Consider the following 27,057-nt stretch of genomic DNA (forward strand, 5'->3'; position numbering starts at 1 on the left):
AGAGAGGAAAAGTGATGGAGTAGGCTGGGATTTGATAAAAGAGCAGAGAAGGCAGAGGGAGATAAATCGTTTTGAGGGAGGCACAAGATCTCCAGTGCTCTAAAGTGCACTTAAAGACTCCGAAGCATTTATGTGTAGCTACATTAGGACTATACAGCATGTAGTTGAAATACAAAAACACCTTAATTGGGAAGCAATTGATTTTTGTTAACTGGGCCTTTTATGTTTTGATGAGAATGGCAAAGGGGGATTTTTCTAAGAATGAGTGCATGCCCCCTGAGTTTATTTGCATATGCTGTCTGCATTGTGTTTGATTTAGTCCTTCGTTTACAAGAGGAATTATGCAAATGAGGTAACAAAGAATTACAGTTGCTCTGATCAGTAGAAAAAGTATACAAACATATTCTCAGAATGAAATTACATTTACCAACATTCGGTTAATGGAATCGTGCAGCAGTAATTGTGCAAAAATGCTGTAAGGTGGAAGAGGCAGAATCTTTGATAAGCATGTGTTTTTACAAAAGCATTTGATTAAATGTATAGTTTACAACAAAATGACAAATCTGCCATCATTTACTCACTCTCAGATTATTACAGAACTGTATTACTTTATTTGTTCAGAAAACAGAATCAAGGGTTATACGGCTTGTAACAATATAGCAGAATGCTTTTTGGGTTTTCATACAGTTCCATAATGAACCATGCTAGGACTATAACTGTGTAATAAACTTTATAATAATAGTTCATTTTCATTCATGCTATTATAATAGAGTATTCCTCTTAATAATAGTAGTATTATTTATATTATATTTCATATATAATATTGATATTATATTTATTAATATCTGTTATTCTCTGTTTGGATTACAAAACATGCAAAGCATACAAAAATACCCAAACGGCATCAAAAATGACAGTGTTCTGACAATAGTTAGCATCAGAATACATTTACAAATGACAATTGATATTGAAAAAAGATAATAAATAGACTAAAACACAAAACAGAAGTAGAAGATAGATGCAGTAAAGACCAAGTTCCAGTAAAAAGTCTTCTTTATAATGCTCTATGATGCCTTTTGATATATCATTGGGTGTACATTTTGGTGTATATTGAATGGCATTGTCTTTCTGAAGATGATGAGACTGTAGGATATGATACGACATGATATTACATGTGAGCACTTTACAATTCTTAAAAGATAAAGCCATGAGGTGGTGTTTATCATTGTTGTGATTGTTTTTTTTTTTTGTATAAACCCAAATATGTTTTTTTTAAAAGTGTTAATTCAGTATCTGTGTTAGTGGTAACACTTTATTTTGATGGTCTATTTGAGTATTAGTAGACTGTCTGCTTAAAATCTGTTGATATGCTCCTTCAACAGACATTTAACTGACTATAAGAAACTTTGTAAGTACATGTCTTTCACTAAACTTACACTAACCCTAACCAAACCCCAACCTAAAAGTCTACTTATAATCTAATAAGAATTAGTTGGCATGTAGATGCAATGTAACTAAATTCAGCAACCAGACCATCAATATAAAGTGTGACCTTGTTACATTCCCAGTGGAGATCAGGTGTCTTTAACTGAACAGAGTTGATGTTCTATGGAAGTAAAAAAGAAAAATATATGATTGGAGAAGCTACACAAGATAAAATGTGTAAACCTTTCAAGAAAGAAATCATTCAACTATTGAGAGAATGTTGACAGTCTGTGAAGTAAATGGTTAACTAATGAGGTGCTTTGACGGTTAGAGATTTAGAAAGCAAAAAGGCAGGGAAATCAAGAACCCTATACATTAACACAAAGAAGCTTAATAGTGTTCTTTAGGATGATACAGTTGAAAAAAGGACTGTTATTATAAATTATATCTCAAATCACATAATTATACACTATTGTTTGCCTTTTTGTAGTGTAAATAATGTAAGTCATAGGTCTCAAATTCAATTCCTGGAGGACCGCAGTTCTGCACAGTTTTGTTCCAACCCTAATCAAACACAGCTGATCCAACTAATCAAGGGGTTCAAGACTACTAGAGTCTATAGCTGTGTCTGAAATCGCCTATCTCTCAGTAAATACTGCATTTGAATTTACCACTCGACCATTAGAAAAGTATGTTCTTTACAGTTTAAATGTGAGTAGTATAAATGAAACTCGGACGTACTACATCCACTATTTTGTCATGATTAGGTAATGTATCCACATCAGTTGCGCCACTTCACCTCCATTTATTAATTATCTCGCGGTGAATCATGGGATAGTGTAGCATCCATTGGATGTACATTTCAGAATATCACTGGAAGTAGCAGGTCATCTGGGTACTTCTCGCATACTGTTTTTCAAATTCTTTGATTTTGGATATACTACTTGGCTCGCATACTCCTTTTAGCAGACTATAAATTATGGTAGTATGCGATTTTGGATGCAGCATAGTAGTCTTGAACACCTTCATTAGTTGGATCAACTGTGTTTGATTATAGTTGGAGCAAAACTGTGCAAAGTAGCGGCCCTCCAGGAATTGAGTTTGAGACTTATAAGTAGTGTGTTCACAATGAAAAGTGCACTTTAAATACCTGGTTAATGTACTTCATTAATTCAACTGATAAAAAGAAACGTCAAATACTTCATTCACTCAACTGCCACAGCTTTGCTCACGTAGCTGAAGGGGAGGAGATAGCGGCCACAGAGATTGGATAATTTTCTTTTATTTTGGAATGTGCAAGCAAAATTCTCAAACACAGACTCATGATGGTAACTCCTGTTGTACTCAAGACAGGTAGTATTTGTTAGTTTGGTGATTTATTTCATTAATTTAGCAACTGTTAAATGTATTCCAGGAAACAGTCTGAATATCCGGCTTGTAAAATAAAAAAGCCTGGTAGGACATTAAGCACAAACACTGCACAGTTGAGTGTATAAGTGCATAGCTTAAAAGTGTATAGTGCAAAGTGTGTCATTTGAGATGCAACTTATGTTCAACAAACTTAAGAGTGACCAATGCAATGAACATAAAAAAGATTTATGTTTTTAAAGATTCTATGAAGTGAAAGTCGGTGAAACCACGAGGGTGCTTAATTATGCTTAATTATGTCATTTTGGACAAATTTTAAATTTAAAAACAACACAGCACTATTTTTAAAAATTTCATTTGTTTAATGAAATAAATGTATTTTTTTGCGCCCAAAAAAATGTCATGTTTTAGTTTAGTACCAGGAGGCTTCAAGGATTTTGTACTGATCATGTTTTGTATTGACATATGACATACCATCTAATAATGTCAGGGAAACTGAATAAGAGATTAGACAAAGAGTTTTTAACTCTGGCTCTAGAGTTCTATTATAATGCCAAATTTAGCTCCAATCCTAATCAAACAAATTAATTGAGGACTTCAGGACTGCTAGAAACTTACGGAGAGACAGGTTTGATCAAAATTAGACAAAAATTCAGCAGTAAAGTGGACCTCGAGGGTCAGTGTTGAGAGCATGAGCAGGAGCTTTTATTGATTTATTTTCTACTTTTAATGTCATTAATGGTGAAGTAATGGTCTTCAGTCCATGATTCTGTAAAACACAACCTTTCAGCGCCTCCGTCTCTCTCTTTCTCTCCATCTTGTAGATCTCAGTGAACATTTTTCGAACTCTCCCACCCAGCGAGAACCCAGAGTTTGACCCAGAAGAGGACGAACCCGCTCTCGAAGCCTCCTGGCCACATTTACAGGTACATCAAAGACAAAAACAGACACTAACACATATACTGACACCACAAGGCGAGAAAGCAATATGAGTTTTTTATAGCTCGTGTCCCAGCACCAATCTCATTTCCGCTCTCTTTCTCTGCTTTTCTCTTCTAGTTGGTCTATGAGTTCTTTTTACGCTTTCTTGAGAGTCCAGATTTCCAGCCTTCTCTTGCCAAGCGCTACGTGGACCAGAAATTTGTTCTACAGGTATGTTTATATTGTTACAACCTCTTTGATATTAGTCTAGGGTAAAAGTAATAACATTTAAACGGTGTGGTATTTTCACAAATGTTGGGTTCAAGCAACAAGACAAACAACAAACTGCCAACAAAAGTGATTTAATGTACAGAGAAAAGAAACCAGAATGCCCAAATATATTTACAAAAGTAAGAAATATTTACAATAATAAAGTAGCAAATGAAATAAAGTATCAAACAAAATTAGGTCAACTCAAGGGTAAGGGGACGCTAGTGAAGCCAAAATCAAAGAAATAAATATAACAAAACAATTCTAACTCATAAACTAACCCCTTACCTACCTAGAATCATGAAAAGAAAAAGAAAAGAAAAATCTTCAACGCCAAGCGCCATAAACTTACCTATACTAAACTAAGTATACAAAAATATAAATACACAGATGGCGTTCACTTCTTACCTGGTGTTTTAAACAATGAATTGACTACGTTTTTGCAGAATGGAAGTCGTACGACATCTTCCTATCCACCTTACTCTGAGGACGAAGTCAACTCTTAATACAAACTCTTGATTTTTGCCAGGTAAGAGCTGGGCCAAAAAGTAACAAACAAACAATTGAAATTAAGATGTACAAAAATAACAAAGTAGTTCAAAAATGGGCAGAAATAATAATAAATAATTTTATCCAAACAAAAGTTAGGCAAAAACAACGAATAACAAATTCATGTCGGCAAAACACACAAAACAGGATCAAAGGAAAAGCGCTCTCCCATCCGCTCTCCCTGGCGTCCTTTTATGCGATCGCGCCACGTCACCCAATGATGAGTGACGGGTCCCCCAACCAATCGGCTGTCGCGAAGGCAGACCTAAAGGATATGACGGGCTGAGAGGGAGAGAGAGAGAGAGAGAGAGAGAGAGAGAATAACAGGAGGCAAAAATCCTAACAATATACGGCAACCGTAACAATATGTACCGTTTTACATTACCCCTTGTGATATTTGTGTTATTTCACAAAAACAAAATCTTTAACGAAAGGGTTTTGAATAATAACATAAATTATATAGAGTTATCTCTAAATATAACGTTTGTCTGTGTATTTAGGGCATTCTGTCTAAAAAAATATTAGTATAAAGACTCCCTAAATACCTGTTTTGGACTGTCTCTGCCTCCTGAATCATACATTCAGCTTCAATTATCATGAAATAAAATTAAGTGTATTTTTGGTATTTCCTCTACTAAGATAAATACACATTTACATGAAAAAAAAAATCCATTTTCTATATTATTTGTAATTTCAGTAATAAAGAATACATTTGTGTCTGTCACTACATCATTGTCAACTCCGTTACATTGGTTATAGACCAATTCAATGTGGTGATGTCATTGGCCCATGAACATTTCCTGCTTGTTATCATGCTATTTCATAACTGTAACGAGAGGCAATTCAATCGTAACTTGCTGTTAAAACAATTATTGCATCATTATTTATCAATATGTGGCTCTTCTTGGACTCCCAGAAGCTATAGAAGTTAAAAATGTAAAACAGGAAATGCGTTGGGACCATTGTTTTTGTTTACATCCCTCAAAATGGTCTATAAAAAGACATAACAGTCTTTAAAGCACTGATTGAAAAAGCATGTCACTTGGTCCAAGTGATTCCACTTCCTCCTTCAGTACACGCTGGAAGACATTAAGGCATTATTCTTCAGATCAATTACTTGTCAACTTTGTTATTGTAATATTTCATTGAATTTCTCGTTCACAAAAATATGATGATGAAAATACATAACATTCTGTTTTAGACATGCCATGTGATACCTGATCTGAGGTTAACATCTTGAGCTAAAGCACAAAATGTCTGCTCTGTTATTGGCAACTCTATCAATGGTTTGAAAAGTTTAAAAATAAGTTAAACTACAGTTAGCAACTAAATCAAATATTCCCTGTCACATTTAAGCAATTTGAATTATTTAACAATAAATGGCTCCTATGATGAAAATCATCTTTTGTAAGCTGTTTGGACAGAACTGTGTGTAAGTATAGTGTGTCCACAGTCATATTGGAGTGATAGAAACACAACAGGTCCCTTTTTTTAATTTCCTGATGTTAAAATAGTATTTCTAAACAGTATTTCTAAACTCTCGTTTTGATGCCCACCGAAACGTGATGTAGGATTGTGGTTTCCCCGCCCAACGAATTGATTGACTTAGCATAGTAATGTATGTAATCATATCAACAAGACAGGACATGGGCAAGGCAACTGGAATTAAAAGATCTCAGCTCTCTGTGATCATCTGCACCTCAAGAGAGTTTTACAAGTTTAAAACATTTTTAAAACAGTATATGTTTGTTATAAAGACAATGGTAAAATGGCGGTCAAATCGCTATGCAATTCATCACCACAGCAGCATGTCAGTACAATTATAAAAGAAGATGCTTCTGTGTTTATTTTGTACATTAACATAACGGATGTCCATACAGTGTATATTAACATTTATCCTGTCACAATATCCGTGCAAATACTTTATAACGACATTGTGTGTGACTCATCATTGCAGAAAGGCTTGAATTTACTCCACAACAAATATTTCAAATAACAGTTGGGAAGTTCTGACTGTAGTAAGGGATATCTGCTTCATTCTTATCTGTCACTCTGCTGTTTATCTATGTGAAGGCTACAGATCTCTATGGCTCTGACATGCACTTGGGAAAGATGGCCGGGAATAACCAGCTCATTTGCAATAATGGCACAGGCAACAAATACAGCTACAATGCCCTAACAGCTCAAATGTTCTAAATTTAGAAAGGTATAATAAATAATCTGATGGGTAAGAGGGGTAAAATAGGTGCCCTTTAATAATAGATTCCATTTACTGTAAATTTTAAATGTGTTTTATGTCATTCATGGTTAAGGAAAATGAATGGAAAATGCTTGTCTGTCATTGATATCTTAGAGCAGCACTATGAAATGTTAAATTTTCACATCATGGCCAATTAGCAATATTTGCAAAACAAAAATACTGTGGAACCACAAAATAGGCACAAATCTCCATGTTCGACTCTGTATTCAGACTCCTATTAATGTTGATTTTGATATTAATCTTCAATCTGCAGTCTATTAAGCCTTCTCACACCAATTATGAACATGCCGTTCAAGTGTTAAGACATATGATAAGTGCTTTTAATAAAGTGCAAAAAGGCTGACTGTGTGTGTGTGTGTGTGTGCGCGTGTGTGTGTGTGTGTGTGTGTGTGTGTAGCTGCTGGAGTTATTTGACAGTGAGGACCCGAGAGAGAGGGAATATCTGAAGACGATCCTTCACCGTGTCTATGGCAAACTCCTGGGCCTCAGGGCCTACATCCGCAAACAGATCAACAACATCTTCCTCAGGTCAGACGCAAAAACATGAGCACTGTTGATATTACACTGCTCTTTTTTGGCTGTTCTTAAAATATCTTTATGATTGTTTTTCAACTCTGCAGGTTCATATATGAAACTGAGCGTTTCAATGGAGTTGCGGAACTTCTGGAAATTTTGGGAAGGTAGATATTCTTTTGGTCTGTCATAACAGAAAGGCTTAGTTTGTATGTAAAACCATATCAGGTGATGTTTATATAAAGTAGCCTCCACTAGTATTAACACCCTTGGTAAATATAAGCAAAAAGTGTTTGTTTTTTGTTAAGTTTTGATCTTTTACTCAAAATATGCAAAAAATAACTGAAGATGCTTGAGTTTTTATTAGGGTATTAAAACTTTTTTCCTTAAACTCCTTTTAAAAGTTTGTGATGATGTTGACATAGATTGTAATTTTGGAGGTTTTCTGAACCAGAGACCAATTAACTTCTGGAGTTCTCAAGCTGTGGTTATTGGAGATTTTTTGGGCCATTGATCCTCCCTAAAAGTATGCTGGGAAAGACAGACATTGTCCTCCAGGCTGATTCATATCATGTCCAATTGACTGGAATTTCTTAAGTATTACCCTGATGGTGGTTATGGGCATTATATGTTTTTTTGTTATTTTCTAATAGCTACTTCCCATTTTGTAAAGCTCAACAAAATTTACTGTAATCACAGCTCTGTTCATTGGTCCTCAATTGAGGAGGTTGAGGAGAATGTGTGACCTACATGTTATCGCATAAATATACCCGTATTTTATATAAATATAAAAAAAAATCAATGGGAATATACTATAACAATTATGTTGCTCATATGCATTCCTAGAGGCCCCAATAATTGTTGCACACAAATATTTAACAAAGCCACAATATTTTTAAATATATATTTTGAGCAAATGATTAAACAACAAAGACATCTTTACCAACACAGGCTCATTGGAAATATGTGCTTCAGCCCACATTTTTGTGAAACAACAAGAGTATACGTTTGACTGCAGTTCGTGCAAATAGTGAAACCTACAGGGCAGTATGGTGCCCACAACTTTTTGTTCCTTTCACACTATTGATATTTACAGAGACATTTTAGGCAAGGCAAGTTTATTTATTAGCATATTTCCTAAACAATATTAATTCAAAGTCCTTTACATAAACATGAATAAAAGAGATAAGTATAATAAATAAAAGCAACAAAGAATAAAAATTATTACAAGTCTATAAAAACAGATTCAAATATGTTTTGAATGGGTTATAAACATAGAGACATAATAGTGCTTATTGATGATTAAATCGTTATTTTATTATCACAACACCTAATAAAAATTACTAACGATGTCCAAGATTTGTAATAAAAATATGTTTGCCCCATCTATCTATCTCCATATGTACAACATTTCTGGTGTGGTTCATTGAAGCAAGGTTCCACAACAGAGATAAAAGCAAGGTAAAATCAAGGTAAATCTACATGTTGCAGAGTACTTTTCTCTTACATGCGCTTTAGAAAACACTTGGTTTGGTTTAGGGAAGGGTTTACGTCAGTCACTGGTCTAGTTCTGTGCTTCCCATAGTGGGGGTCGCGGGACAATGAGGGGGGTTCGCTTTGTGATTTCCAAGAATCAAATTCACTTTATTAAACTAGAATTTACTAGAATTACCATATTTATCCATAACCTACAAAAGAAAAAAATAATAGTTAATAGTTGCATTAACTAGTTGCAAATATCAGCCATCAGCCTTTAGATTTTTTGCGACCCCTGGGTTGATTACGCTATATTAAAGACACAGCACATTGATTTGATGGCACCAGGTTAAACTTTCTGACACCTTTATGGTACTTATACATAACAAATAAATACAGGCCACAACTGAGCATGGAGGATGGTCTCCGAGTGACGTTCTTCAAAATTTAATGATGAATAGACTTGGGCTTATTGGTATATGTGTGCTGTTGTGTGCAAGGTTTATATATTAATAACCACCTCAAAAGATATTGGGGTTGTGAGTCACTGGCATTGTAATTTTGGGGGTTGCGGGCTGAAACATTTGGGAAGCCCTGGTCTAGGTGACCTGTATGACAAGCACCACCTTTTCGTGGAAGTGTATAAGAAGGATGATTTTACGTGAAATGTACAAAAGCGAACCATAAGTAATGTATTTCAGATTCACTAAACTGTGCACAGTGCCCTCTAGTGGATTTGTCATCTGAGACGTGCAATGAAATGTACCTGGGGCAACATATTGGATATTTTGCAGAAATATAGGCTGAAGCACATATGTCTGATGATCCTGCTCTGTTTTTGAAGAATTGTTTGCTCATATTTACCAAGGGTGTCAATATTAGTGATAGCCACTGTCCTGTAGCAAAACCAATGTGAATGAGAAGATTATAAGGCAGATCCTTGTAGTTTATTCATTGTTTCCACAGTTAGGAGGTGCATAGAATATCTTATGACATTCGTACTGTAATTTCCAATGAGTAAATTATAGTGTTCCATAACTTAATGCAGCAGTAGATTGCTGGAGAGATGCTTTATGGTGTGCGAGTTGGTGATTCAGACCTCCGACACGGGCGCTGCATGTACCTGCTGTGCCGCAGTTGTGTTTCCCATCTTTAGCATGTCCAGCCATGCACTTCACAGCCATGTTCTCAGAGAAACTAGTGCTGCTTTGCATATTGGGTTCAATGCACACAAAATGGTGCCTGTTTCGGGATGTGTTTAATAGCATAAACAAAGCAAACCTTTGACAGAGAGAAGCAGGGGAAGAGAGAGACAACCAGGGGGAGGCATGAGTCACAGTGTTGGGGATGGAGGTCTAAATTCAGGTTGATGCCAGTAGTATTTATAGTGCCGCCCACCCACACATCTCTCTGATCACTACTGAAGAGAGAATGAGGGAGACAGAGAGAGAGAGAGAGAGAGAATTAGAGCAAGAAAGGATGGTTCTTATGTAGAAAAATATAGCTATGACTATAATAGTCTAATAATTTTGTAAATATTATGTTGATTTGTAACTTTTTTGACTTTTTGTACATTTTATAATAATAATAGTAATTTGTTATTACAGTTAATATACAAACAGTTATTAAACAAGCATTTATAATATTTATACATTTATACAAAGATAGAATACTAAATGTAAAAAATTACAAATACAACCTTTCATTTACATATAAAATATAATTATAAAATATTTTAATACTTGATACTACCTCTACTAGTACTAATACTAATAATAATGATTACTCTCACTTACTTTCCTTCAGCATATTTCTCTTCTTTATCAGGGGTCACCACAGCAGATTAAACCGCCTAATAATGATGATGATGATGATGATTATTATTATTAATATTCAAATGGAAAATTAACATATACAGTTGAAGTCAGAATTATTAGCCCCCCTGAATTATTATCCTCCCTGTTTATTTTTTTCTCCAATTTCTGTTTAACGGAGAGAAGAGTTTTTCAACACATTTCTAAACATAATAGTTTTAATAACTCATTTCTAATAACTGGTTTATTTTATCTTTGCCATGATGACAGTAAATAATATTTGACTAGATATTTTTCAAGACACTTCTATACAGCTTAAAGTAACATTTAAAGGCGTAACTAGGTTAATTAAGCCAACTAGGCAGTTTAGGGTAATTAGGCAAGTTATTGTATAACGATGGTTTGTTCTGTAGACTATCGAAAAATATATAGCTTAAAGGGCCTAATAATGTTGACCTTAAAATGGTTCATAAAAAATTTAAATCTGCTTTTATTTTAGCCGAAATAAAGCAAATAAGAGAAGAAAAAGAAAGAAAAAATATTATCAGACATACTGTGAAAATTTCCTTGCTCTGTTAAACATCATTTTGGAAAAATTTTTAAAAATAAAATAAAAATCAAAGGGGGGCTAATAATTCTGACTTCAACTGTATGTATAAGAGATTAGCAAAATGCTAAATAAAAAGATAGAATGAGGAGGACTGCTGCAGATAGAAAGGAAAGAATGAGAGAGGGAGGGAGAGAGGGAGTGAATGTGAATTTGAGTGACTGTAAAATAGGAGAGAAAAAGACAGGGGTGTGAAGTAGATGGAAGAATAAATGTGAGAGAATCAGGGAAAGACAGTATAGCTGTAGTCAATTATATTTTAATACAGGAACAGGCTGATTAGAACTAGGAAGATGAAACTAAAGAAATGTTAGGAAGAGAGGAGGACACAGTCTGAAGGAGAGGAAGGATGAGGGGGTTCGCATGGGATTAGCTGATAAACAATAATGTGGCAAATGAGTGTACAGAGCATCATCACAACCACTGATACTAATCCTGTTTATTCTCCCTTTTCTCTTTTCCGCCTCCAACTCACTCCTGTCCCCTGTTTTCCTCTTCTCTGTTCTCCACTTGTCTCCACTGTTCTACTCTCATTTCTCCTCTCGTCTCCTCTCCTCTCCTCTCCTCTCCTCTCCTTTCCTCTCCCGTCTGTTCTCCTCTGTTCTCCACTACTCCTCTCCTCTCCTCTCCTCTCCTCTCCTCTCATCTGCTCTCCTCTATTCTGGTCTCCTCTTTTCTCCTCTCCTCTGTTCTCCTCTCTTCTGTTCTCCTCTGTTCTCCTCTCTCTGTTCTCCTCTGTTCTCCTCTTTTCTCCTCTCCTCCGTTCTCTTCTATTCTTATCTCCTCTTTTCTCCTCATCTCCCCTCTATTCTCATCTGTTCTCCTCTCCTCTTTTCTCCTCTCCTCTGTTCTCCTCTCTTCTCCTCTCTTCTGTTCTCCTCTGTTCTCCTCTTTTCTCCTCTCCTCCGTTCTCCTCTGTTCTCCTCTCTTCTGTTCTCCTCTGTTCTCCTCTTTTCTCCTCTCCTCTATTCTCCTCTGTTCTCCTCTTCTCTGTTCTCCTCTGTTCTCCTCTCTTCTGTTCTCCTCTGTTCTCCTCTTTTCTCCTCTCCTCTATTCTCATCTGTTCTCCTCTCCTCTTTTCTCCTCTCCTCTGTTCTCTTTCTCTTCTGTTCTCCTCTGTTCTCCTCTTTTCTCCTCTCCTCCGTTCTCTTCTATTCTTATCTCCTCTTTTCTCCTCATCTCCCCTCTATTCTCATCTGTTCTCCTCTCCTCTTTTCTCCTCTCCTCTGTTCTCCTCTGTTCTCATGTCTTCTGTTCTCCTCTGTTCTCCTCTTTTCTCCTCTCCTCTGTTCTCATCTCTTCTGTTCTCCTCTGTTCTCCTCTGTTCTCCTATCTTCTGTTCTCCTCTCCACTCTTCTCCCCTATTCTCGTCTCCTCTTTTCTCCTCTCATCCATTCTCTTCTATTCTCCTCATCTCCCCTCTATTCTCATCTGTTCTCCTCTCCTCTTTTCTCCTCTCCTCTGTTCTCCTCTGTTCTCATCTCTTCTGTTCTCCTCTGTTCTCCTCTTTTCTCCTCTCCTCTGTTCTCCTATCTTCTGTTCTCCTCTCCTCTCTTCTCCCCTATTCTCGTCTCCTCTTTTCTCCTCTCATCCATTCTCTTCTATTCTCCTCATCTCCCCTCTATTCTCATCTGTTCTCCTCTTCTCTATTCTTGTCTCCTCGGTTCTCATCTTCCTCTCCTCTCCTCTTTTCTCCTCTCTTCTGTTCTCCTCTATTCTACTCTTTTCTCCACTACTATGTTTTCCTCACATCTTCTCTCCTCTGTTCTCCTCTTTTCTCTTCTCCTCTGTTCTCATCTCCTCCTTTCTCTTCTATTATCCTCTCCTCTTTTCTCCTCATCTCCCCTCTATTCTCATTTGTTCTCCTCTCCTCTATTCTTGTCTCCTCGGTTCTCCTCTTTTCTCCTCTCCTCTCTTCTCCTCTATTCTTCTCTGTTCTCCACTACTATGTTTTCCTCTCATCTTCTCTCATCCGTTCTCCTCTTTTCTCCTCTAATCTGTTCTCCTCTTCTCTGTTCTCCTCTGCTCTCCTTTCCTGTTTTCTCCTCTCCTCTGTTCTCCTGTGATCTCCTCTCCTCTATTCTCCTCTAATCTATTCTTCCCTTTTCTACTTTCCTCTTTTCTCCTCTCCCCTATTCTCCTCTATTCTCATCTCCTCTTTTCTCCTATCATTTGTTCTCCTCCATTCTCATCTCCTCTTTTCTCCTGCCCTCTGTTCTCCTCTATTCTCGTCTCCTCTTTTCTCCTGCCCTCTGTTCTCCTCTATTCTCGTCTCCTCTATTCTCCTCTCCTCTTTTCCCTCTCCTTTATTCTCCTGTCCTCTCTCATCTCCCCTCCCCTCCTCTCCTCTGTTCTCCTCTCCTCTTTCTCCAGTATCATAAACGGCTTTGCTCTGCCTCTGAAATCAGAGCACAAGCAGTTCCTGGTGAGGGTCCTGATCCCCCTGCACACTGCCAAGTCTCTCTCCATTTTTCATGCGCAGGTTAGAGTCAGATGCCCAGACACTCACATTCACATCCCATGCTGTTCATTAATGAACTGTATTATGATGTCGTACCACAAGGGGACGCCAAATACTAGAGCTAATCCAGTGACCTCAAAAAGTGCACAAATGGACATTTACAGGAATTGTTCACAGAATTGTTCTATCTATCTATCTATCTATCTATCTATCTATCTATCTATCTATCTATCTATCTATCTATCTATCTATCTATCTATCTATCTATCTATCTATCTGTCTGTCTGTCTGTCTGTCTGTCTGTCTGTCTGTCTGTCTGTCTGTCTGTCTGTCTGTCTGTCTGTCTGTCTGTCTGTCTGTCTGTCTGTCTGTCTGTCTGTCTGTCTGTCTGTCTGTCTGTCTGTCTGTCTTAATCATTATTATTAATAATTCATTCTATATTTTATCTGTAATAACACAAGTACATTTTGGTTGTCCAGGCCGCTGTTTCATGTCTGAACTTATTTAGCAATTATGTCTCAATATCTGTGTGTCTGTAGAATGTTCACTTATACTCTGTTCAAAAGTTTGGGGTTAGTAAGAAATTTATAGAAATATTAATTAGAAGACATATAAAATGTATGAGTTTTGTCTTAGTAATTTAAAATAGTAAATTTTAAATGAATAATTTCCTCTTCAACTTTCTATAGTATAGTATACTGTATTATAGTTTATTATAATGTTTAGAGATTGAGTTAGTATTGTTAATAATAAAAACTATAATAAAAAAATTATTTAAAAAAACTAAAAACACACTAAAATTGTGGGAAAAAATGAAAACGGAAAGTATATTGAAATAATGAAATAATATTACCGTTTTCTCAATTACTTTGGCACATTTTTCAAAACAGTCTTAACATTTTATAAACTGTGAGTGTAAATCTCAAAATGGTTTGCTTTATTGCATGTCTGCAAAATGTAGTTACTCCCCCAAAACATTTCATTCATTCTTCAAAACCTAGAATGATTGGTGTGAGCAATTTGGCCAATAACACCAAATCATAAAGTGCATTTGTCATTATGTGAGCCACATTGCTCAAAGTGATGTTTTGTAAACAAATTTCGGGAGGAGCACGCGGAGAAGTTTCAGTATCAAATACATCATTGACAATTATTCTATTATCCAATCAGTTCTTGACCAAACCCCTATATATACACCAAAGCTGTCTTACCTGCAGCATCTAATGACTTTAGCATCCCTCCACCACCCCGACACCTCACCTCTTAAGCATTACGAGCTAGGTACTTCGCTCGAATCCCAATTCCTCTTAGTTTCCTGATAAGGGGAATAACTCGAGTTGGGGTGTCTCCCCGAGCTCAGAGCCCTCTCCCCGGACAGCACACCAAATACGATTTATTCTGAAACGATTGCAAGTGTGAACTCGTGAAATGATTAGCTGTTTTTTCACCATGACAGTCAACAATGGAAAGTAAGGTTTGAAACAAATCTGATATTTGTTGAGAAGAGTGAATAGTATATAGAAAAAAGTGAACATTTGAATTTATACAGTACATTTATTTGAGTACAAATGTATTACATGCAAAGTGCAATCTTGCTTGTTCAATTACTGTATTGTATATTTCAAATTTCTTATGTTGTTACCACAAAAACGATACAAAAAATCATCCTTGAAAAAAGTTATTCTTGGTGGACATCCTGACACTCTTGTTGGCCTTGCCAGAGACTACACTTCTTCCATTTGTAGTGCAACTAGAGGTCATTATCCAATTTAGCAGACATTACAAACAATGTCAAGATCAGATATTTATGGTACTGTATAAACATGCGCGTATACAAGTGTTTGATAATTAAATGAACAGTTTTGAGTGGGATGGCTTACATGATGAAAAATGATTTAGAAGTTGTGAAGAGTTTGACATTTTAAATGAGAATTGACTCATCAGTTTTGATCAACAAGTCATATGCAAATATTGTTTTGTCCAAACTACAGACAATTGGACTTCCTGTTTGCAGACATGTGCCAAAGCATTTGTAATTTGCTTAAATCAATAAGAAATGCCACTCTGAAGTGAACAATAAGCTAATTGTTCAGAGATCTGCACTTATTGTTTTGAAAAATAATAATTTCAATCGAGAATTGAGCCAAAGCAATTGAGAAAAACGGTATAATGTTAGTAAAACCACAGTAACATCACACTTGTGTCAGACGAGCCATCAGAATAATCGTTTCTGAAGAATCAGGCTACACTGAAGACTAATAAAATGCGATGATTTAAGTTTAAATAATATTTTTGAACATTTAGTTGAAAGAAACACAGCTTTGGAAAGCATCAATATCTTACTGACTCCGGACTCTATTGTATATTCATTCCTTCAACAGATTCAGAAGACTATTGCTTAATATTTCTGTCATGTTACACCTGAAAAGAGCTTGTTACATTAGCAGCGCCTGAATGTCAATAAGTGTGTGTATGTGTATATGTGAAAGTGCTTGTCCTACATTCCTACACTCGCCCTTTTCCCTTGTCAATATCACTCCATCCATAATTCAGAGCCCACACTCCGGGCTGTTTATACTTCCTTCTTGCCACAAGGGCATAAAGTGCTCTCCCAGGGAATGCCTTCGGGTGGCAGACTTTTTTCATGTCTCTCCCATAGAAACAGAAGCTCAGTTTGACCAAATCCTCAGTCGCACATTCCTCAAAGCTTCTCTGGAATATCACGTGTTTCTTAGCGAGATGAAAGGCTAAACACTGAATGCTATTTTTGCAAATGCTTTTGTCACCAGAATTAACCGTGCATTTCAGTAATTCTTTTGACCTCCGTATAACATTTGGCGGTTGTGATTTGGTTACTATTTTATTTGTTTGCATAGGAACTAATGCCGAGCGATTGAGTTAAGTCTGGTGGATTTATATGGGATGATTGGAGCTTAGTTGGCATTGAGCTTAAAACTACTGAGTGACACCAGGGAATGAACGTCACTGAGGTGTCTCTTGGGTATGGGATTCTTATCATGTGCCAAGTCAAAACATATCAAAGCCTTGTAAAGTGTTGAGAGTTAATCAGATGTCTATTTACTTTAGACAGTAATTTACCATTTAGGGATGTCTTTCAGGTAGACAAACTACAAACGTAAGCCTATTTCTGGCTTAAGGTCTGTTTGCAGCTACTGCATTTGGGTCCACACCAATGCACGATATTGTTTGGGTAATTGTAAACATACGTTGTATCATTGTCTTTTGTTGCTGTAAATGCTACAGCTCTTCTGATTGGATGTTTTGTCCATTATGCTTGCCTTGTCTATTGTTTGTTGCTAGGTTACCAATACTATACTCAGCTCCTCTAATAACTTGATGGAAATGCACCTTATTTGTGTTTAGGATTTTTTTGTTTTTTTGTAAACTTTGAAAAGATTCGCTTCATGTTAGGATGGAAACCCAGCTATTGTTTCTCTCTCTTGTTATTTTTATATTTATTTTATTATTACTATTTATTTTTTTTAATTATTACTGTTATTGTGACAAGGAAATCCTAATTCACTGTTTTTCCTACAAAGTGGTACTGAAAATTTTTGTTGCTGAAGTAGTCCTGTATTGGTGTCAGCATTTACTATCCTCGAATTAGTGAGATGAAACCATGTTGAGGCATTGTTCCCAGCAAACAATTTTGTGTTTAATGTAAACAGCTTGGCCAAAAGAAGGCTAAACTTGGGCTGTCAGTGAAAATCTATTAGACATCTAAGAAAAGCCCAAAACTAGACTAGTCGTCAAATAGACAGATTAGACAGACTTTATAGTCATTTATTTCTGTTTATTTGATGACTCATCTAGTTTTGGGCTATTCTGTTAAATTTTCATTGACAGTCTAAATTTAGCCTTCTTTTAGCGAAGACAACCATGTTTAGACGTCTATTAGACATCTATTAGACTTCTTTTAAAAAACTAAAATGCTTGCTGGGTTGTTTTTTTATCTTTGTATGGAACTTTTCATTGGCAAAACAGCAAGAAAATAGACAATATTGTTTCTACAATGTAACTCAAATGTTGATGTTATTTTAAAACTGAGCTTTGAATGAGCAATAAACTTTTCAGTTTTAGAAAAGTTTAAAGTTAAAGTTTAAATTTTAAGTTTAACAACTTTATTAATCCCACCAGGGGCAATTAGATTAGGGTAGTAGCATTTCATAATAAAACAAACACATAAAGACATATCAGCATGCTTCATAATAACTTCATAAATAGTACTAAAAAACATAGGAAAGGAAGTTCTAATGGTGGATTTTAGAAAGATGAAAAGAGTAGAGTCACCATTTCTAAATGAAACACACCCTCTCGCACTCTTTCTTTGTCGTTCATAGTTACACATAAAGTACATGTTATATTATATCAGACATTCAAACACTTATCAAAGAAATATCATACCTCCTGTTCTCTTCATTTTAGAGAATGACAAAAGTTGCACTTGAACAATTGTTGGAACATCTAATCAATTCTATGCGTGTTCAATAAAAAGGTCAGGAGAGGGTTTTCTTCAGTGTCAAAAATATTAGTAATTTATTGCATACAAATGAATAATTTGATTCACAGAATTCTGGTATCCTCAATGCAATGCAAGAATTACGTTCAGGAGGTGCACAACAATTTGCATTTCCTGACTCCAGCTTTTATATACAGCTGTTATTAACAGGTGGAGTTTAGTGGAATTCGTCACTTGTCAATCATTGTCCAGTCCTGCATTGGCCACACCCATACATACTTCCTCTTTTTCTACGAATTCTCTGCACAGCATTAAAAGCAAATGACTTTCTCAACTGCAAATATTCAGTGTTCAGTTTCAACACATCTCTGCTCACAGGAAGTTTAGCTGCAGAGCTCTAGTTAATTTTAGACAATCAGGTCTTTGCATTTCGATCAGCTCTATCTACTTCTGCAAAAATGCTTCTTTAGTATGCAAGGCATACTAATAATATTTCACCTTAAGCAATACAAATACAATAGTTTAATAAAAAGAAAAAGAGACAAAAAATAAATAAAAATGTATCCCTTTTTCCAACACTATTATCTTAAGCTTTTTGAACAGCTTGAAAAATGATTAGCTTGTGTGCAACACATTCTAATATTGAGTTCTTATTGGTCAGTGAAGTATCATACATAAAGTATTTGATCTGCATAAGTTTTACATAATGCACAATGTTATTTATTTAAAGTAGACTATAGATTTACAGTGGGGATGCTTTATATATAAATCATCTTGGCATCCTGTATATATATTAGAATATATGTCCTATATGCCATCCCTTCCCAAATCCAGTTTGCTTCTTAAATGTCAAAATGGACAATTTCTGTATCCATGACCAATTTAAAAAACAAGTACAATAACAAGTAAACAAGTTAAAAAAAAAGATTATAAAACTATTTAGAAAACTGTGATATTTAAAGTGAAAAAAAGTTACAATGTGAGATATTAACTTGCAAGCATGAGGTATTGACCTTATTCTTTCATGTATCCTTTTTATTTTCACATAATGTTCTTGTCTTGGCCTTATTAGCTGGAGACGGTTTTATTCGCTTCCATTGATTTTTAGCAGTTAAATCAGCTTATTGTGCTGTTTGATGTTTAAAACTAGTATTTTTTATTATAATATTTAGACTTTTATTCATAGTCATTAACACACTTTTTTGTAGAGCAACTAGTTTGACCGTTTACTGCTGTTTGTTACTTTCAGTCAGTTCCCCCATAGGCAATTAAATCGGAAGTCTCGGAACAATCACAGAAAAGAGCGTCTGAATTTCCACATTGCACACTAAGTTGAATAAAATTCCAGTTGTGAAGAAATGAAGTTGCAATTCGCAAATAAACTCACAATTGTGATTACCAGAGTTGTACTTGCAAGATATAAAGTTGAAGTTAAGCAATAAAGTAATGCATTATAAAGTCAAAACTGGCTTTCAAAAACCTTCTACAAATATTCAAATACACATGCACATGAACATTCCCTTGCAAGTTAAACTTCAAGCTAAACCTTTTTCTTAAGCACTACATACAACGAGAACTAAGAGCATAATTATAATGTTCTCTTTAGAGAGAAGAAAAAAACAGGAGTGAACAAGGCTCTCACCCTCTGGGGAAAGACAGAGGTTTAATGTGACATCAGCCCTTCCAATGTAGACACGCGCACACACACACAGACGCACTCGCACACCATCACCACCTTAACAGCTCACCAGGCAACAGCGCAGAAGTGCTTTTGTGAGAAAAAAGCGACACACACCTCCACACGCACACTTGTGTTATGTCCCTTTGGGGAAAACATCCTTTTTACACTGTTTTGCATGTGCTCTCTGAGGCTCAGGTGCTTTGTGCTGGTCTCCTCATCAGGGGATATATTAGTATGGAAGTAAATGCAGTGTGTGTGTGTGTGTTTGTGTGTGTGTGTGTGTGTGTGTGTGCAGACTGAGGATGGCATCATTTAGTTATTTCTTTTTCTTTTTTGAGAGAGATTGAGATTTGAAAGCGGAATAAATAAACGTTCCATTGATGTCTAATTAGGATAGAAACGTTTTTGGCCAAGATACAACTATTTGAACATCTTCAAAATGAAAATCAACATACATTTGTCTTTGAAATTGTGCAAATTAAGCTCTTATTATTGCATAGTGCTATTCAAAAATTAAGCTTTGATATATTTACACAAGAAATGTAAAAAAGTTGTGGAACTGATGTGGTTTCTGGCTTTCCTCTTACTGAATCAAGCTCAGACTGGGGTTATGAATATCAGAAGAATATACTGTATTGGAATATTTCCCAAAAAAGCAGAGACAGCCTGGAGCAGACCCATCTCAGTCTCTCCCCAGGACAAATCCAATGTCCCTCAAATTTGCTATCCCCTTTATCCTTGCTTCCTCCCACCTTTGTGTTTTCACAGCTGTTTACTGGTTCAACAGGCCTCTCCCAGCTCCTACTCCTTTACGACCCCTATTTAAAGACCCCTCTTCTTGTTGGCCCTTATAATGTACAGATCTAATATAATCATCAGCGTTTTTCCACATACAGTTCACATTTGCTAATCATGACTAGTATCTATGTTTCAAACATCTAAACTGGACTCTTCTCTCCCATACAGTGTGTGTCTTTTCAAATATACATGACAGTTTCAACATGTGTTGTATACATTTCATGCCTTTCTGACACAGATGGTTCTCAATGCATCCCCAAGTCCTCTCTCATGCTCTTTTATGACCCCTTTGCCTTAACCTATCACCTGTTTTCAAAGATATATAATGGCAGATTCGTAGGGCCCTCCACTCACCCAATTAAATGTGTCTATATATAGGTTTAGTAAATAAAAATCTTCTTCAGAACATGATCTTCACTTAATAGTAGGGCTGCACAATATATCGTTTGAGCATCGATATTGCAGTGTGATCATTCGCAATAGTCTCATCGCAGTATATGTAATGTTGAGTTTGGATTACAATTTTTCATTTGCATGTGTTTTGATTGTATAATGATTTAGAAAAGCATTCAGGCATTAGGAAATTGTGCCATTTGTGACTTGAACAATGATTAATTTTATTGAATACATTTTTTTCTATTATTCAGTTACTGTACCCGAATAGACTCGGAAAACATAGACACTGTTTATTTCAGTTGTATCTTTTTCTTGATTGTATTTATAGATTGTTTATGAATGTAAATCAATCTAACATTATAAATTGTTTCCAAATAATAATTCACCTGTTAAAATTGTATTCAAATCGCAATATTTATCGCATGACAAAAAAAATCACAATGTTAGATTTTTCCAATATCGTGCGGTCCTACTTAATAGTCTAATTAATGTTGGAAAAAAAAAAAGAAAAGTTATTTTGACCCATACAGTGTATTATTGGCGATTGCTTGTGCAGTACGAGACCAGTATTGTGGACCAGGGTCACATATGCATGCTAAGATTCATATCTACTGTATTTTATTTGTGTATACAGTGCTCAGCATAATTGAGTACACCCCATTTTGAAAATGAATATTTTGATCCATTTCTCAGTGAATATAGGCAATGTATTTTGGTGCATTTAAACAAAACAGATTTATTAAACAGATATATTTATTAAAATAATATTTTAGTCACTAAACATATTTAGAAATTAAAAGATAATACAATTAAATTCAAACAAAATTTTGCAAATCCAATATTAGTTTTGGAAAAAACATACACTCGTTTTTCATATTAATCGAAATAAATGTAAATAACACATATAGGACCTATATATGTTTCCATTACAAATATTATTGAGAATATTCCATTCCAAGAGTATAAAGTCACTTGGCTAACATGTATTCTAATCTCATATATAAATCATATAATTCGTTAATGGTTGTAGACCTACCTAATAATAATAATAATAATAATAATAATAATAATAATTATTATTATTATTATTATTATTATTATTATTATTATTATTATTATTAAGTAGTTTTTTTTTTTTTTTAAGTCTACTTTTACAAATTGACATGCAAACCACTGCAGAAATGTTCTAACCAACAGGCTCATGTCATATACAGATACATACCTTAATAAATAACCTGCTATAAATTAAAAAAAATAATGTATGCTATATACTGTATATATATATATATATATATATATATATATATATATATATATATATATATATATATATATATGTATGTTTTCACAAGCTTTGAAGACATAACCTAAATTCTGCTTTTAAATAAAAGGTCACCTACAGCTTTCGTCATAAGCCACGGCTGTGTTCAAAATGGCATTAATGTTTTCAAAGTGCACTAAAAAGGGAGCGCAATAATACGAAGATCGCTAAAACTGAACTGTAAAAATACTTTGACAGCAAATTACACATAACAGTGAAGACTTTAATGTCTTTTTTTAATTATTATTCCAAGTTTACATGTTCGAAAGTTCTTAATGAATAGGGCATAGGTGGGATATCTGGGAAAAGAACACAGCCAGGAGCTATGTTTCTAACTACAGCTATAGAGGTATAGTTGCAAGCATACAAGTTTGTGATGCAGTTTGCGAAGATTTGTTGGAACGATGAATTTGGGAAATGCCAAATCAACAAACTATGGTTGTAACAACTTGTTTTTAACGACTTGGAACGACGTTTGGTAACGCACCCCAGATCATTACTATGTGCAACAAGTAATATTTCTTAATATTTGTCTATTATTTAAGGTCTGAAAACATAAAATAAATTTAATAAATAAATGTAAAAAAATGCACAATAAATAGCACATGTTGCTGAATAAAACACATTTTCATTCATTTAAAACCGTCGTCAAGTCAGTAGCCAAGGACTTTTATTTCTTCAGTTTTTTGCACCTAACCCAGACTTTCTCACTTACACCCACTTGATGTACCAAAAAGGCAGGCTCCGCCACTGAGGTGTCTATGCAACGCTCTGAAGAACAGGACTTGTGCTGTCAACACTGTGCCCTTCAACAAGAGCAACCGTCTCTGTTATAACTTGGGAAAATGATACGCCAATTAGGACAAATGTACTGTAATGTCTGCTAAAATACAAGTAACCAGTATATACTGCAGATTCCCCACAAACATGCTACACAATGGGTTTCATGTGAAGCTGTTTTTGAAATCATTCATTCTATCATTCATTATCTTTTTTTAACTTAGTTCCTTTATTAATCAGGGGTCGCCACAGCAGAATGAACCGCCAGCTTATCCAGCAAATGTTTTTATGCAGCAATGCCCTTCCAGCCACAATCTATCACTGGGAAACACTCATACACTCCCAGTCACACACATACACTATGGACAATTTAGCTTACCCCTATTCACCTACAGCACGTCTTTGGACTGTGTGGGAAACCGAAGCATCCAGAGAAAACCCAAAGCTAACACGAAGATAACATGCAAACTCCACACAGAAATGCCAGCTGACCCAGCCAAGGCTCGAACCAGCAACCTTCTTGCTGTGAGGCGACAGCGCTACCCACTGCGCCACCCTTTGTTTTTGAAATATATTGTCATAAAATTTTATCTAAAGCTTTAATTGTTTTTAGTCTTTTTTTTTACAATTATTTTTCAGGGGTCTTCACCTTTATTGTGATAGGACAGTGGAGATTTACAGACAGGAATATGTGGGGAGCAGAGATAGGGGAAGGATCGGTAAAGGACCTCGAGCCAGGAGTTAAACTCTGGTCACCATGAGCACCTTGGTGCTTTGTGTCGACGCACTAACCACTAGACTATTGGCACCAACTTATTAGTCTTTTTTAATATTTTGCCCCCATTCCAACAGCAACACCAACCCCAAGCCCATGTCTAGTTATTATTTTACTTTTAATTTGATTTAAGTTTAGTTTTATTTAGTATAGTTTGTGTTGACCTTATTCATTCACATAAGAGCGGGCACAGCCATTGGAACCTAATGGACTCTTTTCACAAGACTGTTATGTGTTTAACGGTCATTATAATCTTAAATCCTTGAACGTTTTTAATATATATTTATATATTTAAAAACTTATATGCACTTATATGTATTTATTTATGTATCATTTAATCTTTGCATCAAATTACAAAAAATTAACTTGTGTGAGGCTTTTAAAATGCAGTGTCTATGTGGTGGGACAGTAAATCTACCGTTATTCTCTCTTCTGGTTGCTGTTATCAGTCTCACACAATTTTTTTCTCCTTTTTCTGAGAGTCTTGTCACACCATCATGGAGTTTTTCTTTTATTAATTCAGCAAAAAGGATTGCAAAAAAATAATTTGTTGTATTCTCCCATTCACTGCGCTTTAAATTTAACCAACTATGACGACTTCCGCTACTAGAAACCTGTAAATGTGAAAAGGGTCTATCTGTGATTAATGTTGCAAACATTGTACTATTGTATTGTACTAGTTTTCATTGTTTTTTATAGCCATGAACACATTGGTTTGTAGAATTTGAATTGAATCCAAGTAATTTCTCCCATATGCAAATGAATCAGAAATCCACAATGCAGAATAAAGTGCAAAGTAATAGTAGTTTTTAATTAGTCTTTTAAGAGATTAATGCATTTGCATGTTTATAGGTATCTGCAATGATAATCTATTGTAGTAATAGTATATTTTAAGTTAATTGTTAAATAACTTGCAATTCCATGTTTATGCTTCTCTGATAATAATAATAATAATAATAATAATAATAATAATAATAATAATAATAACAGATTTTCATATGAAACTTTCCTTTGTAAACCCAGAAAACAGACCAAAAGCATTTGTTGACAGGCAAATATCAGCTACACCTACATTATTGGCTCTCCTGTTTGTATTGTTCAGTAAAGAAATGTGGCAGTGTGTTGACTGCTGGCAGACTGATGATAAAGCCATGTGGTGGCATTTAGGATCTTGATTAGAAGAGCGCTTGATTTTTGTCAAGTGCTTTAGATCAAACCATGGAAAGCAGATAAAGGCTGTAATCTTAGGGCTGTGTCCATTATAATCAGTAGACAATCTCCCTAAAGCATGGTTACACACACGCACACACATACAGACTTTAATCAGGAGCACCTGCAACTGAAATCAATAAGCTTTTAAAGCGACACATACAGTGTGAAAGTGACTTTATTAGAAATCTTTTTGCTGCTCTTTTCATCAGCTGGCTTACTGTGTGGTGCAATTCATGGAGAAGGACGCCACAGTTACAGAACACGTAAGACTTATTTAATTCGTCATGGTATTTCATATAAATACCTAATATTGGTGCTGGTATGCGAATGGAAATGTCACACCAAAAAGGATAATTTTCTTCTTCTTTTTTGTGTTTCATTAGATTATCCGGGGGCTGCTGAGATACTGGCCCAAAACATGCACTCAGAAAGAGGTAAGAAAAGCTTTGTATATGTATAGCTCTCAGAACGATTAATGTAGTTAACTACAAATGAGATATTTTTTGTCAATTAAAAGATAAAATGTGCAGTAACTTTTCATTTCATTCAATTTCTGCTAGTTGCCAATGTAAAATTTTTCAATGGGGTATATACACACACGGACTTTTAATTTTCAGTCAGCCAACACAACGGCTTCCGGTGAACTGTCTATTACAACATTGCCATGTTTAAGATCTGTTTTCTTAAAAAATAAGGGATCTTCAATGCCTGATAGATATCCGATATGAAGTGGATCTGAGTGGTAAAGTGGTATTCATACCCCAGTATAATACCCCAGTATTTTCAGTGGAGTTTCTGCCCTCACCTGCTACCACTGACAGCGCTTAGAGTTTACACGGTCTATCATCTCGTTTTAGAATCAGAGGAATCAGAAAGAGCTTTTTTGCCAGGTATGTTCACACATACTAGGAATTTGTTTTCGTGACAGAGCTTCTACAGTGCAACAGGATTACAGAGACAAGACAAAAAACAGATAATAAATATATTTTTTAAAAAATAGAAGTAGTGAGTGCAAATATACAGATTGACTAGTGTATGTACATGTTTATTACTATATACAACGTTATATGTGCAGCTGTTATGTGCAAATTGGCATGTAAAGTGTGTGGTTAAATAAGTGTATATGTGTATAAAAGTGTATAGCAAGTAGTGATGTTGGCTCCACAATTATTATCATCAAGTGTTCATGAGATGGATTGCCTGAGGGAAGAAACTGTTTCTGTGTCGGGCTGTTCTGGTGCGCAGTGCACTGTAGCGTCGACCAGAAGGTAAAAGTTCAAAGAGGCAGTGTGCTGGGTGTGAGGGGTCCAGAGTGATTTTGGCAGCCCTTCTGCTCGAGCAGGGGGGTTTCTCCTGAAGTCCACGATCATCTCCACTGTTTTGAGCGTGTTGAGCTCCAGGTTGTTGTGACTGCACCAGACAGCCAACTTCTTAACCTCCTGTCTGTAAGCAGACTCGTCACCGTCCTGAATGAGGCCGATAAGTGTGGTGTCGTCTGCAAACTTCAAGAGCTTCACAGAGGAGTCTTTTGAAGTGCAGTCATTCATGTACAGGGAGAAGAGCAATAATGTTTATGCTTAAACAACTAAATTAATGCTTAAGTCTATTTAACTGAATGTATTTTAATTGCATTAAAATGTCGATGCTGCAAAAGGAACCTTATAAAATTGAAAATAGTCACATTAACCTTTCACCTAAAGTTTACAGTTGGCTGAAAAACTCTAGCTGTGCATATACCACATTAGTTTAAAATAGTATACTAAAATAAATGAAAAATAAAATAATTTAAAGCCACAGACATGTTGAAATTATTGAAAAAATGTATAAACGCTGCAAATTTCACTATATTATTAAATAAAACTAAATCGTAATGAAATTAAATGTAAAATTAATGTATAGATATATAGATAAATAATGTAATGTATATATATATAGATAAATAATGTAATG

The 27,057-nt window shown here is 35.3% G+C and overlaps 1 protein-coding gene across 1 annotated transcript in view; it reads left to right on the forward strand.

Moving 5' to 3' along the window:
- Positions 1-3,617: 3,617 nt before the first annotated feature.
- The window catches only part of LOC130220288 (serine/threonine-protein phosphatase 2A 56 kDa regulatory subunit beta isoform-like), a gene marked incomplete at its 5' end in the record, with an annotated part of 32,151 nt that continues 8,711 nt past the window's right edge, over positions 3,618-27,057 (forward strand). Inside the window, 7 exons of the mRNA XM_056452660.1 lie at positions 3,618-3,719; positions 3,853-3,945; positions 7,191-7,321; positions 7,414-7,473; positions 13,577-13,685; positions 25,317-25,370; positions 25,491-25,541. Coding sequence (XP_056308635.1) covers positions 3,618-3,719; positions 3,853-3,945; positions 7,191-7,321; positions 7,414-7,473; positions 13,577-13,685; positions 25,317-25,370; positions 25,491-25,541 — 600 coding nt within the window. The remainder of the gene's footprint in view (positions 3,720-3,852; positions 3,946-7,190; positions 7,322-7,413; positions 7,474-13,576; positions 13,686-25,316; positions 25,371-25,490; positions 25,542-27,057) is intronic.

Source organism: Danio aesculapii, unplaced genomic scaffold, assembly GCF_903798145.1.
Source record: "Danio aesculapii unplaced genomic scaffold, fDanAes4.1, whole genome shotgun sequence".
Lineage (NCBI taxonomy): Eukaryota > Metazoa > Chordata > Actinopteri > Cypriniformes > Danionidae > Danio > Danio aesculapii.